Raw genomic sequence first — 15,411 nt, forward strand, 5'->3', positions numbered from 1 at the left:
TTAACCGCTAGGCTACCTGCCGCCCTTTTCTCTGCTGTTTTTAGACGGCATTGGAAACAACTTTTTTTCGGCGACTTCAAAGACTTTTGCAATTCAGTTTGTGCAAATGAATTGATCTTGGTTGTGTACTTTATATTTTCTACTCATCATTGGGATGTTCTCTCTCGTCTTTAGGAGCAGTACGAGTTCTGCTACAAAGTGGTCCAGGAGTATATCGATGCCTTTTCTGACTACGCCAACTTCAAGTAGGGACCCACACAGGGGACGGACATCCATACACAGTCATAAACACCAAACCCACACGTACCCGACGGAAAGAAAACAAACTGTTCACGGCTTAGATGACTGGGCAGCCTGCGTGCACAGAGGAAAAGGGAATGGAAGTTTTGTGACGGAGCCAAGTGCAGCGCTGCAGTGTACCGGAGGGAGTGAATATCAGAGATGCCTTCTTGAATATTTTGTAATATTGAGCTTGTTAATACGGGCCCCTTGTCCCTACCCCCCCCCCACATCTATCCCCCCACATCTATCCCCCCACATCGACACTCCCCAATCCACCCAATGTACATATACTGTACTTTACCCTGTCACATTTGGGGGTTTTGTTTTTAGGCAAAGTTTAAGTTTGGCTGCATTTTTAGGGTGACATAATGTGTTTTATGGGTATGTGTGTGTACATAGACCGTGCCAGTCAAAGGTTTGGACACACTTACTCATTCAAGGGTTTTTCTTTATTTGTACTATTTTCTACATTGTAGAATAATAGTGAAGTCACAAACTATGAAGTAACACATGAAATCATGTAGTAACCAAAAAAGTGTTAAACAAATCAAGCTTTTCCAACAGTCTTGAAGGAGTTCCCACATATGCTGAGCACTTGTTGGCTGCTTTTCCTTCACTCTGCGGTCCAACTCCTCCCAAACCATCTCAATTGGGTTGAGGTCAAGTGATTGTGGAGGCCAGGTCATCTGATGCAGCACTCCATCACTCTCATTCTTGGTCAAATAGCCCTTACATAGCCTGGAGGTGTGTGAGGTCATTGTCCTGTTGAAAAAAAAATGATGGACTCACTAAGCGCAAACCAGATGAGATGGCGTATCACTGCAGAATGCTGGTTACACGTGCCTTGTATACTAAATACATTACTGACAGTGTCACCAGCAAAGCACCATCACACCACCTCCTCCATGCTTCATGGTGGGAACCATACATGCAGAGATCATCCGTTCACCTACTCTGCGTCTCACAAAGACACGGCGGTTGGAGCCAAAAATCTCAACTTTGGACTTCTCAGACCAAGGGACAAATTTCCACCGGTCCAATGTCCATTGCTCGTGTTTCTTGACCCAAGCAAGTCTCTTCTTCTTATTGGTGTCCTTTAGTAGTGGATTCTTTGCAGCAATTCGACCATGACGGCCTGATTTCATGCAGTCTCCTCTGAAGAGTTGATGTTATGATGTGTCTGTTACATGAACTCTGAAGCATTTACTATTGCTGCAATCTGAGGCTTGTAACTCTAATAAACATATCCTCTGCAGCAGAGGTAACTGGGTTTTCCTTTCATGAGAGCCTGTTTCACCATAGCGCTTGATGGATTTTGCAACTGCATTTGAAAACTTTCAAAGTTCTAGAAATGTTCTGGTTTTCCTGACCTTCCTGTCTGTCATTTCTCTTTGCTTATTTTAGCTGTTCTTGTCCTGATATGGACTTGGTCTTTTATCAAATAGGGCTATCTTCTGTATACCCCACTTACCTTGTCACAACACAACTGATTAGCTCAAATGCATTAAGAAGGAAAGAAATTCCACAAATTAACTTGACATGTCACACCTGTTAATTGAAATGCATACCAGGTGACTACATCATGAAGCTGGTTGAGAGAATGCCAGGTGTGTGCAAAGCTGTCAATGCAAAGGGTGGCTACTTTGAAGAATCTAAAATATGAAATAGATTTTGATTTGTTAAACACTTTTTTGGTTACTACATGATTCCATATGTGTTATTTCATAGTTTTGATGGTTTCACTATTTTTCTACAATATAGAAAATAGTAAAAATCAAGAAAAACCCTTGAATGAGTAGGTGTGTCCGTACTTCTGACTGGTACTGTATATAAATCGTATTCTTTAGAGGTGTATGTCAAATCGAGAGTCGAGGAAATGGTGTTTGGGTTTTCTTTGTTCTCTTTTGTTTTTTTGCGGTTGAGTGACTTGAGACTTACGTTGTTGATGGCTTTATCTGATTCAGGCTGAAGCTAAAAGCTGATAGATCTTCCTTAGAGGAATGGATTTACACAGCCAATCGGAATTAATCTGTGCATATGCACACGCACGCACACACACACACACACACACACGAACACGTTACAGCTGGCCAGGAGCACTTCCAGAATTGGCCTAGCCAATCACATGATCTAAACTCTTTCCACTAGTTTTCCTTTGAGTTCAAAGTTCACAGTTCACACAGAGGGCAAGGAGCCATGGCATTAGCTAAACCCACTGTTACACAAGAGCATAGCATCACACAGCCAATGATTTCTCAGGGCACAAACACACTGTATATGTGTGTTTTTAAAAGGGAGCCATGTGCCAAACAGTCTCTTCAGATGAAGGGTGAAGTTGCACCTAGATGCTGTTCTTGGGTCAGTTTTGCGTTTCCCCCATTCATAGTTAAGCATAGGATTTGGGGAGGGCGAGCTGATCCCAGATCTAAACCTAAGTGCCACTTTTCCTCCCAGGAGCGTGTCTCCATCTGCGAGCCAGGCCGTCACAAGCCACATCTCTCACACACGGTCCAAGACATTGTGGCTTTGCTGCGCTTGTGTTCAAGGACATAGAAAACAATGTAGTTTAGGTGTACCTGCACATGCTTGCCGTCACAGTGGATTCTGTGTGTGTAGAACGTTTGTGGAACTTGAAGTTGCCCATACCGAAAATAAATTGAATATCAAACGTCAAATATATTTAAATGTAATGGGCCTGTTGAAGATTAGGCCAACAATGCATTCAAAATAGCCTATGCATAATGATAATGAGTAGGAGGCCTGATTGTTGCCATAATACAATTATTATTTCATAATTTCCATTTAGAAAACTACATAGATTATGGGTCAAATAAATTAACCACGCAATTACTGTGCATTTCCTATCATTTTGTAATGTCATGGAGATTCTCATGTATTCATATATTTAATTGCTTACAATTAGATTGGGCGAAGAAATTTCCGATCTATTATTTACGTATCATTCCATTTACTTGTACTCCATTGCAGATATTTATTTTCGGTATAGGTTGTTTGAGAAAATGGTGTCAAAATGTGAAGACGTGTTTGTCTGTTTTTCAACTGGGGCCTGTTCAGGATGATGAAATGTTATAGAATGTTCCGATAGAAATGTGTTGTGTAGAACATGTTTGTTTGTCATATGTAATGGAGATTTGTCAGCTCTATTCAATATATTTCTATCTGCAACATTTAGAACGTTTCACCATCTGTTGTGGCACCTCAATACTGTGCTGTTAGTGTTTTTATGACTAATACTGAGCAATGTTTTATACTTTAATGCTGTTGCTTTGATACTCCCCCAAAGGATTACATTGTTACTTTTATTGTTGAAACATGTGACATGGATTGTTTGCAGTGATTTTTTTTTTTTTTTTTTTTTCATTTCAAAATGGCTACCTACAAGGGCAGCTTGGCTAGAAACACATGCTCTGGGTTTGTGGATGAGGCCGCCGTCTTTTAGTTGCGATTGTAATGAAATATAAATGATGTCAATTAGCTAGCAACAAGTTTGAGGTCAATTCCATCTCATCTCAGTCAACTCAGGAAATTACTTGAAATTGCCAGTTGTTGGGGGGAGGGGGCGGGTTCCCCATACATGTTCTCTCAATGTATGAATAGAATTTCAATTTGTCTACTTAGTTGGTTGAGTGCAAATGGAATTGCCCCTGGTCCATTAGCCAATCATAGCTACCAATTGGCCCCAAAGGATTGTAGTAAACAGTAATAGTGTGTAGAGTGCAGGTCATGATTCCCACCCCCTTCCCATGAACCAAGGTGTCAACCCTGGTATGAGTGAATGGGGTGTAACCGATTTTGAGGTTTTTAGCCGCCATTTTGATCCTAGTTTCTCCAATGGTCTGTGGAGTTGACAGGTGTGCTAGAGAGCCATGAAGATCTGCCAAGCCTAGTCGATACCAAACTCATTCTCTTATATGCAGATGGCTCTATTTGTCCCATCATAGAGGTTCAGCATCGTTTTTGTCATTAGGATAGCCAGCAGTGTGTAGACAAACGCTTGCACCACGCACAACCCCCACTGTTCAGAAGTTGGAATAGATCGGTTTGACTTCTCCCTTTTTTAAATATATTTTTATAGAGCAGAAAGGAAGGAGCACAATCCAACTCTGTCAATGTGTTCGGATCATTGAATTTGACAAGAGTCCCTAAAAATTCTGCACAAAAAAAAAGCACCATTTATTGAGAAATTGTTGGGTTGTTATTGTTGATTGTTCAAAAAGCTTGTGCTAGTTGCACCAAAAACAAAAGCCCTTGATGTGACTGAACCAATGATACAATGGCCAGATGGGTAACATGGCCCTTTAGATAGGAAATTACTTGATGTCAACTAGGGTTGTTGATTTATTATCCTGTTTTAAAAGAATTCCAGTTTGGAGGATTACCTTGCTGCTTTATTCCCTTCTGATTCCAGAAATCCTCCCAAGACTTTTTTGGGGGACATTTTTGAGGAATTTTGCAACCCTGATGTCAACATTGGAGAGGCCTTATAAAAGCCTCTGGTTATGGCCTCTAGTTAGGCCTCTAGTTCTGACTGGGAAACCTAGGTTAAACCATGGGACATAAATAGCTAGGTAGAGAACTTCAAACTGGATGTCTCATTTGGACCAGTCACTTCAACTGTCACCGTCATTTCAGACCCCGTTCTACCCAAGTGCCCGTGGGTTACAATTGGTTACATTTTTGTTTTACTTCATGGGTGTTTTGGGTGTGTTGAATCTTTAGTCATCAGGGTGGGTGTTTGTGTGCTCCACGAGGAGGGAGGGTTTTACTCTTCTTTTTTTTTGAGCCCGAAGGTTTGCGGTTCTAGCCACCTTGCTTCCACGCTATGGTTCTGTCTGTCATTGGCTGTGTCTGAATGTTTAGCCAAATGTAATAATCCCCTTTTCCCAATGACATTGTGCCAACCCCCAACCCTGTTGACCTAAAGCTTCACAAGTGGAAAGTGCCTCACATGTTGATTTTATATGGTAAATGTTGACTGCACCTCTCCCTCAGTGAGTTGGTTGAGTGTTTGTGTATAGAAGCTTGGTAAACCAGTATCACCTTACAGATTAGTACATATATTTGCCCCCTTCCCACTATCTCTGAGCCATCGTATAGAACTCTGTCGACCCAAAGCACCTGTGTACAAAGCCCGAGCTGCCTCTTGGCTTTGTAACTCTTGAGACCAAGATCAGGGCCTTTTTTATTCTTCTGTTCATGCTCAACCAGCTTCAGGCTGACAAGGTAAAAATCTGTCGCTCTGTCCCCGGAGCAAGGCAGTTAACCCACTTCCCCTGGCACCGACGACGTGGATGTCGATTTGTAAGGCAGCCCTCTGCACCTCTCGGATTCAGAGAGGTTGGGTTGAATGTGGAAGACCCATTTCAGTTGAATACATTTAGTTGGACAACGGACTAGGTTTCCCCCTTTCCATTTCATGCTGTAACACCGGGTTCCATTCCAATTCAAACCCATTGTTTTGTGTTCCAGCTACGTCTTCACTCCATGTCACTGAAGTGTTGGACCTTTTGACTATTCCTTCTTTATGGCCCCTCGTTGTGTCCTCCACCTAACCAAATATAGTTGGTATAATACATTGCCCTGAGTTACTGCAATCACAAACACATAGTTTACTGGTTATTAGAGGACAGCCTAGCGTGTCTGGGTCCTTGTTCCATACCGTCTGCTAGCTGCAGATTGAAAATGTGACGCAATGCCCCAGTAGAGTATTTTGAATATCCCGGTTACAGGGCACACCTTTCTCCAGAGACGGTGAACGATAGTGAAACAGACTGGAGGAGTGGGACTTCATAGGTTTCAACCAGTCTCTCCCCCACCCCTAAACCTGTCTCTCCTCCACCCCTAAACCTGTCTCTCCTCTGAGACCATTTAGCTGTCCCCTTTTGAGATGCCCAAAGTTGTCTCTCTCTTAACTCCTATCCTCTTTCTCCTTCCGCCTCCGCCTCGTTCTCTTTGCCCCTGGGGCCGGTTTTGTCTCCCTTATAACCGGTCACTGTCCCGCTCCCTTCTGTACATAATGTAGGGTTATTTATATTTCATTCCTGTCTGCTGCCTTGCTTTTTATTTTCTCATTTTTTTAAGAATCTATATTAACTGTACTGGGACCATTTTCAAATGTATTTGATGTTTTTTGTTTTGGCTATTTTTAATTTGTATTATTGTCTTAAATCATTTTTAATTTGCGTTTGTTTCATTTTATAGTGTTTTTGTTATTCAAAAATTTGAATATATGTGTATATATAATTATATATATGATATAATTATATAATGCCAAATGGCCTTTCAAAGCAAGATACTGTTCAAACCTAAATAAAGTGCTTGAGATTGTTTATTGACTACACAGCATTATCTGGTGCAGTCTGCAATAGTTACTGCAGTTCAGTGGTCATTTCAGTTAAGTGTGTGTGTGTGTGTGCGTGGATGCGCATATATGTATATGAACTCAGGACCCTGTCTTTCAAAGATAATTTGTAAAAATCCAAAAATCTTCATTGTAAAGGGTTTAAACACTGTTTCCCATGCTTGTTCAATAAACCATATACAATTAATGAACATGCACCTGTGGAACGGTCGTTAAGACACTAACAGCTTACAGACGGTAGGCAATTAAGGTCACAGTTATGAAAACTTAGGTCATTAAAGAGGCCTTTCTACTGACTCTGAAAACACCAAAATAAAGATACCCAGGGTCCCTGCTCATCTGTGTGAAAATGCCTTATGCATGCTGCAAGGAGGCATGAGGACTGCAGATTGTTGGATCGGAAGGTGAGGGCTAGTGCCCCCAGAAATGTCAGTGAATTTGCAGGTGCCTTGGTGGAAGAGTGGGGTAACATCTCACAGCAAGAACTGGCAAATCTGGTGTAATACATGTGGAGATACACTGCAATACTTAATGCAGCTGGTGGCCACACCAAATACTGACTGTTACTTTTGAATTTGACCCCCCCCCCCCACCCCTTCAGGGATACATTATTCAATTTCTGTTAGTCACATGTCTGTGGAACTTGTTCAGTTTGTCTCAGTTGTTGAATCTAAATATCAAACAAATATTTACACATTAGGTTTGCTGACAGGGAGAGGACGTTTTTTTGCTGAGTTTACATATTTACGTGTTATATATATATATATATATATAGTTGACATGCACTTAGGTTGGAGACATTAAAACTTGTTTTTCAACCACTCCACAAATAAGTGAAATAATCTGTCTGTAAACAAGTCAGATAGGACATCAACTTTGTGCATGACACGTCATTTTTACAACAATTGTTTACAGACAGATTATTTCACTTACAGTGAATTGTATCACAATTCCAGTGGGTCAGAAGTTTACATACACTAAATTGACTGCCTTTAAAAAGTTTGGAAAATTCCCCAAAATGATATCATGGCTTTAGAAGCTTCTGATTTGATTTGATTTCTGACATCATTTGAGTCAATTAGAGGTATACCTGTTGATGTCTTTCAAAGCCTACCTTCAAACTCAGTGCCTCTTTGCTTGACATCATGGGGAAAATCAAAAGAAATCAGCCAAGACTTCAGAAAAAAATTGCATATCTCCACAAGTCTGGTTCATCCATGGGAGCAATTTCCAAACGCCTGAAGGTACCATCTGTACAAACAATAGTACGCAAATTTAAACATGTGACCACGCAACCGTCATGCCGCTCAGGAAGGAGACTCGTTCTGTCTTCAAGAGATGATCCTACTTTGGTGTGAAAAGTGCTAATCTCAGAACAACAGCAAAGGACCTTGTGAAGATGCTGGAGGAAACGGGTACAAAAGTATCTATATCCACAGTAAAAAAAGTCCTGTATCAACATAACCTGAAAGGTCACTCAGCAAGGAAGAAGCCACTGCTCCAAAACCGCCATTAAAAAGCCAGACTACAGTTTGCAACTGCACATGGGGACAAAGATTGTACTTTTTGGAGAAATGTCCTTTGGTCTGATGAAACAAAAATAGAACTGTTTGACCATAATGACCATCGTTGTGTTCGGAGGAAAAAGGGGGGCGCTTGCAAGCCGAAGAACACCATCCCAACAGTGAAGCACGGGGGTGGTAGCTGTCATGTTGTGGAGGTGCTTTGCTGCAGGAGGGACTGGTGCACTTCACAAAATAGATGGCATCATGAGGCAGAAAAATTATGTGGAAATATTGAAGCAACTCAAGACATCAGTCAGGAAGTTAAAGCTTGGTTGCAAATGGGTCTTCCAAATGGACAATGACCCCAAGCATACTTCCAAAGTTGTGGCAAAATGGCTTAAGGACAACAAAGTCAAGGTATTGGAGTGGCCATCACAAAGCCCTGACCTCAATCCTATAAAACATTTTTGGGCAGAACTAAAAAAGGGCCTACAAACCTGACTCAGTTACACCAGCTCTGTCAGGAGGAATGGGCCAAAATGCACCCAATTTATTTTGGGAAGCTTGTGGAAGGCTACCATTTGACCCAAGTTAAGCAATTTGAAGGCAATGCTACCAAATACTAATTGAGTGTATGTGAACTTCTGACCCACTGGGAATGTGATAAATAAAAGCTGAAATAAATAATTCTCTCTACTATTATTCTGACATGTCACATTCTTTAAAATAAAGTGGTGATTCTAACTGACTTAAGACCGGGAATCTTTACTAGGATTAAATGTCAGGAATTATGAAAGCGGAGTTTAAATGTATTTGGCTATAGTGCATGTAAACTTCCGACTTCAACTGTATGTATGTGTGTGTATGTATATATATATATATATATATGTATGTATATATATATATATTATACATACACACACATACATACAGTTGAGTATATATATATATTACTGCTCAAAAATTAAAGGGAACACTTAAACAACACAATGTAACTCCAAGTCAATCACACTTCTGTGAAATCAAACTGTCCACGTAGGAAGCAACACTGATTGACAATAAATTTCACATGCTGTTGTGCAAATGGAATAGACAACAGGTGGAAATTATAGGCAATTAGCAAGACACCCCCAATAAAGGAGTGGTTCTGCAGGTGGAGACCACAGACCACTTCTCAGTTCCTATGCTTCCTTGCTGATGTTTTGGTCACTTTTGAATGCTGGCGGTGCTTTCACTCTAGTGGAAGCATGAGACGGAGTCTACAACCCACACAAGTGGCTCAGGTAGTGCAGCTCATCCAGGATGGCACATCAATGCGAGCTGTGGGAAGAAGGTTTGCTGTGTCTGTCAGCGTAGTGTCCAGAGCATGGAAGCGCTACCAGGAGACAAGCCAGTACATCAGGAGACGTGGAGGAGGTCGTAGGAGGGCAACAACCCAGCAGCAGGACCGCTACCTCCGCCAGTGCAAGGAGGAGCACTGCCAGAGCCCTGCAAAATGACCTCCAGCAGGCCACAAATGTGCATGTGTCTGCTCAAACGGTCAGAAACAGACTCCATGAGGGTGGTAATGAGGGCCCAGCGTTCATAGGTGGGGGTTGTGCTTACAGCCCAACACCGTGCAGGACGTTTGGCATTTGCCAGAGAACACCAAGATTGGCAAATTCGCCACTGGTGCTCTGTGCTCTTCACAGATGAAAGCAGGTTCACACTGAGCACGTGACAGATGTGACAGAGCCTGAAGACGCCGTGGAGAACGTTCTGCTGCCTGGAACATCCTCCAGCATGACCAGTTTGGCGGTTAGGCGGCATTTCTTTTGGGGGCCGCACAGCCTTCCATGTGCTCGCCAGAGGTAGCTTGACTGCCATTAGGTACCGTGATGAGATCTTCAGACCCCTTGTGAGACCATATGCTGCTGCGGTTGGCCCTGGGTTCCTCATAATGCAAGACAATGCTAGACCCCATGTGGCTGGAGTGTGTCAGCAGTTCCTGCAAGAGGAAGGCATTGATGCTATGGACTGGCCTGCCCGTTCCCCAGACCTGAATCCAATTGAGCACATCTGGGACATCATGTCTTGCTCCATCCACCAACGCCACGTTGCACCACAGACTGTCCAGGAGTTGGCGGATGCTTTAGTCCAGGTCTGGGAGGAGATCCCTCAGGAGACCATCTGTCACCTCATCAGGAGCATGCCCAGGCATTGTAGGGAGGTCATACAGGCACGTGGAGGCCACACACACTACTGAGCCTCATTTTGACTTGTTTTAAGGACGTTACATCAAAGTTGGATCAGCCTGAAGTGTGGTTTTCCGCTTTAATTTTGAGTGTGACTCCAAATCCAGACCTCCATGGATTGATAAATTTGATTTCCATTGATAATTTTTGTGTGATTTTGTTGTCAGCACATTCAACTATGTAAAGAAAAAAGTATTTAATAAGCATATTTCATTCATTCAGATCTAGCATGTGTTATTTTAGTGTTCCCTTTATTTTTTTGAGCACACACACATGGGTGCGTGTTTGTATATATATATATAACACCAATACTATCATCTTCAATTTAACTAAGTACTCTAACCTGCATTCTTTTCAGTAGGGCACACCATAGCAAAATGTTGTTGTTTTTTTTTCACCATAGCACAACTTTTGCAACAGAAAATGTGAATATATGTTTTGACAAGTATAGGTAATATCTCCCCATTAAATGGCATTTCAATCGTTTTCTCCCAACAACACAACCCTGTTCTGAGACTAATTACACTCTGGATGATTGACTGATGGTGGTGTTCCCAAATGCACATCCAGGTCATGCACTGTTGAGTGTTTTGGCAGTTATCAAATATTCATGCTGCATGTCTCATTACATTACACTGCAGCGGGGGTTGGTGGAATGTGTGTAAAGGCAGTGTTGGAAACATTTATATTTGAATCCATGGGTATTTGACAGGAGGTCTGCGATTTGTATGTATGTATATATATATATATATATATATATATATATATATATATATATATATATCTTGTTAAGAGTTTGGACACCTACTCTATCAAATGTTTTTATTTTGACAATTATATACATTGTAGAATAATGGTGAAGGCATCAAAACTATGAAATAACACATGGAGTCATGTAGTAACCAAAAAAGTGTTAAACTAATCAACATATTTTATATTTGAGTTTCTTCAAAGTAGCCACCCTTTGCCTTGATGACAGATTTGCACACTCTTGGCATTCTCTCAAACAGCTTCATGAGGAAGTCACCTGGAATGCATTTCAATTAACAGGTGTGCCTTGTTAAAAGTTAATTTAAGGAATTTATTTCCTCAATGCTTTTGAGCCAATCAGTTGTGTTGCGACAAGGTAGGGGTGGTATACAGAAGATAGCCCTATTTGGTGAAAGACCAATTCCATAATATGGCAAGAACAACTCAAATAAGCAAAGAGAAACGGCCGTCCATCATTACTTTAACCCTTTGTGTAGTCTTAACATTCTGTATACTCCCCTTGTCCTAAGGGTCAAAAAGGACCCGCCTTCACTAAACGCCTAAAATAAATCAGCTAAATTAAATTTTAAACCCCAAATATATTTTGTATGAAGAAACAACCTGTCATTCATCACAAACTTTGAATATCTGGGATTTCCCTCTTCACAATGCAGAAAGACTGCATCTAATCAGTGGACACCACTCGTTTTTATTACAACACACCTGTCATAACTGTTTCCTTTACTAAAGTAGATGTTTATTATTCTCATTATTATTACTAAAGGTACTGCATAGGTGTAAACATGATTTTTGTTTGCAAGAGATAGCACTTGTATAGCCTAAGAAAGTGGCAAAAATGTGCAGAAAGTTGTTTTGAATGCATTTTATTGAAGGGAAACAATAACAGTCTTGAACTTTTTTTGACAAAATAATATGTTTTTAAACTGTACAATGAGGAATTCAACTGCAAAATAGTAGTCAACTCCTATTTTTTTAACCATTGCCCCCACCCACAAGGTGTATAACAACAATAAATAAGAATAAAATAAGACAATGGATACAAAACAAAACGTGAAGAACATAAATCAATCAACTCTAATTAGCACATGTTGGACAGTATGCAAGTATGCCTATGTGCAGCACATAGTATTTGTTTTACAGTCCTTTGGGGGGCAGAATTGACATATCCTCCTCTTGCCTGCACCAGCTGCAGCCTCAGGTGGATCAGGACAAGATTCAGCCCCCTGAACAGCTTTCACAAGCGCTGCAGAGGCTGCTGTACGGGGGAGGCGCTCCCTTCTTTGAATGTGTTGAGTTACAAGTGCCTTTCCCAGCTGCTCCAGGAACACCCTCCTCTTGTTCCGCTCATCAGGCATTCAGGTAGGGTTGATCTTGTTCCATATCACGAAGGCAATGTATGAGGACACATCAATGATGTTATGGAAGATGACCAGGGGCCAGCGGGCAGTCATCCTCCTGCAGCTGTAAGTTCCAATCACCTTGTCCAGGTTGTCCACGCCTCCTTTGTTGTGGTTGTAGTCCAGGATGATGGCTGGCTTCCTGTCCTCACGATCACTGGTCTCAGCCGTTTTGTGCAGTGAGCTCAGGAGGACCACATTCTTGTTCATCTTTGGGAGGTAAGAAACTAGAGTGGGGGTGGGAATGAAGGCAAACTTTGATGAGAATGCCTCACTCCCCCTTGTTGAGAGGATTGCAAGGGGGAACTCAGGCTTGTTCTTTCTAACTGTGCCAACCATGGTGATCTTCCTCTTCAGGAGCTGCTGGCTGAGTTCAATCAGTAGCACACATCATCTCAATTTCTCATTGTGTTTTTGTGGTGTGTGCATGATTTTATAACTGTCGGGTCTATGACCCTAAGACAATCTTTATACCCTGGTGGTGTACAGCTTTCATGGAAATATGAACAAACGAGTGGTTTCATTTTTTTCTAATGTTGGGGTCACTCTAGGAAAAGTAATCCAATTTCAAGTTGAAAAAATATAATTTAGGGGGTTTCTCTGCTGTTAAACATAGTCATTTTTCACCCGTAACCCTTGTTGTCTTAAGACATGGTCAGTCAATCCGAAAAATTTCAAGAACTTTTGAAAGTTTCTCCAAGTGCAGTCGTAAAAACCATCAAGTGTTATGACGAAACTGGCTCTCATGAGGACCGCCACAGGAAAGGAAGACCCAGAGTTACATCTGCTGCAGAGGATAAGTTCATTAGAGTGAAATGCACCTCAGATTGCAGCCAAAATAAATGCTTCACAGAGTTCAAGTAGCAGATACATCCAGTGTTCAGAGGAGACTGCATGAATCAGGCCTTCATGGTCAAATTGCATCAAAGGACAGCAATAAGAAGAAGAGACTTGCTTGGGCCAAAAAACATGAGCAATGGACATTAGACCGGTGGAAATCTGTCCTTTGGTCTGATGGGTCCAAATTTGAGATTTTTGATTCCAACTGCCGTGCTTTGTGAGATGCAGAGTAGGTGAATGGATGATCTCTGCATGTATGGTTCCCACTCCTGAAGCATGGAGGAGGAGGTGTGATGGTGCTTTGCTGGTGACACTGTCAGTGATTTATTTAGAATTCAAGGCACACTTAACCAGCATGGCTACCACAGCATTCTGCAGCGATACGCCATCCCTTCTGGTTTGAGCTTAGTTGGACTATCATTTGTTTTTCAACAGGACAATGCCCCAAAACACACCTCCAGGCTTTGTAAGGGCTATTTGACCAAGAAGGAGAGTGATGGAGTGCTGCATCAGATGACCTGGCCTTCACAATCACCCGACCTCAACCCAATTGAAATGGTTTGGGATGAGTTGGACCACAGCATGAATAAAAAGCAGCCAACAAGCACTCCATCACTTTTGACTGGTACTGTGTGTGTGTGTATATATATCAGAGGTGGGACCAAGTCATTGTTTTACAAGTCACAAGTAAGTCTCAAGTCTTGGCACTCAAGTCAAGACCGACAAGTCTCCAGTCCTAAACTTTGAGTTTCGAGTCCTAAACATGTCATGATGTGCTCTTTCACCAAATGTCATACCATTTCATATTTTAAACAAAAGTAATAGTTAGTATATTACATTTACGCAAATCATGAATGTTTTTAAAAATATATATATTTACAACTTTCCAAATAAACTTTATATTTCCATGGTAATACAAGGGTAGCCATGAGAAAGACCCCCCCCCCCCCCCTCCATAGCGATCAACTATCAAGGATCACTATGGGGCGATGTAGGTTTGCACACAATCACCCAACCTTAACACACCCCCTTTCTGTGTGGGGTTACAGTAGGCTAAGGCATGTCAATGGCTTTAGCAACGGGAGTAACATCAGGCAGGATTTAGGATACCAATTGACTAGCCAGTTGTACCTCAATCTTGGGTGCAATGATCACGTTCCCGCACTGACTGACTGTTCGGAGGCTCATTGATTTAACGTTAGGTTAACCTACATGCTCCACGAGCAAAGTTATAAATGATGTAATGTTAGCTGTCGGCTATATTAACTACGATTTACCGTTCTTTGTGCAGCTTCAAATGTGGAGAATCTGTCATTGCCAACAAAGGGTATATAACAAAGTATTGAGAAACTTTTGTTATTGACCAAATACTTATTTTCCACCATAATTTGCAAATAAATTAATTAAAAATCCTACAATGTGATTTTCTGGAGAAAAAAATTCTAATTTTGTCTGTCATAGTTGAAGTGTACCTATGATGAAAATTACAGGCCTCTCTCATCTTTTTAAGTGGGAGAACTTGCACAATTAGTGGCTGACTAAATACTTTTCTGCCCCACTGTATGTAAACGTCTGACCCACTGGGAATGTGATGAATGAAATAAAAGCTGAAATAAATCATTCTCTACTATTATTCTGACATTTCACATTTCTTTAAATAAAGTGGTGATCCTAACTTACCTTAAACAGGGAATTTTTACTAGGATTAAATGTCAGAAATTGTGAAAAACTCTGTTTAAATGTATTTGGCTAAGGTGTAGGTAAACTTTTGACTTCAACTGTGTGTGTGTGTGTATATATATATATATATATATATATATATATATATATATATATATAATAATCCAATGTTATGAATATTGCTAGCAAAAACAGAATAAACAACAAGGGAATATCTTCTTTCTAACAATGTCAACTTTATTTCTCAACTCCTAATAGAGTAATTACACTAATTGGAACCAATTACACTCACTGGAGTATCTGACATATGCTTTGAAAAA

At 41.1% G+C, this 15,411-nt stretch overlaps 1 protein-coding gene across 5 annotated transcripts in view; it reads left to right on the forward strand.

Annotated features, from left to right (window-relative positions):
- LOC135539640 (receptor-type tyrosine-protein phosphatase alpha-like) overlaps nt 1-6,632 on the forward strand; it is a 49,657-nt gene extending 43,025 nt beyond the window's left edge. For all 5 annotated transcript variants that reach the window (XM_064965640.1, XM_064965643.1, XM_064965645.1 and 2 more), the window contains exon 23: nt 175-6,632. In XM_064965640.1, the coding sequence (XP_064821712.1) occupies nt 175-249 (75 nt within the window). In that variant the 3' untranslated portion in view covers nt 250-6,632. The remainder of the gene's footprint in view (nt 1-174) is intronic.
- Nucleotides 6,633-15,411: the final 8,779 nt, after the last annotated feature.

The sequence above is a fragment of the Oncorhynchus masou genome, chromosome 5 (assembly GCF_036934945.1).
Source record: "Oncorhynchus masou masou isolate Uvic2021 chromosome 5, UVic_Omas_1.1, whole genome shotgun sequence".
In the NCBI taxonomy this organism is placed as follows: Eukaryota; Metazoa; Chordata; class Actinopteri; order Salmoniformes; family Salmonidae; genus Oncorhynchus; species Oncorhynchus masou.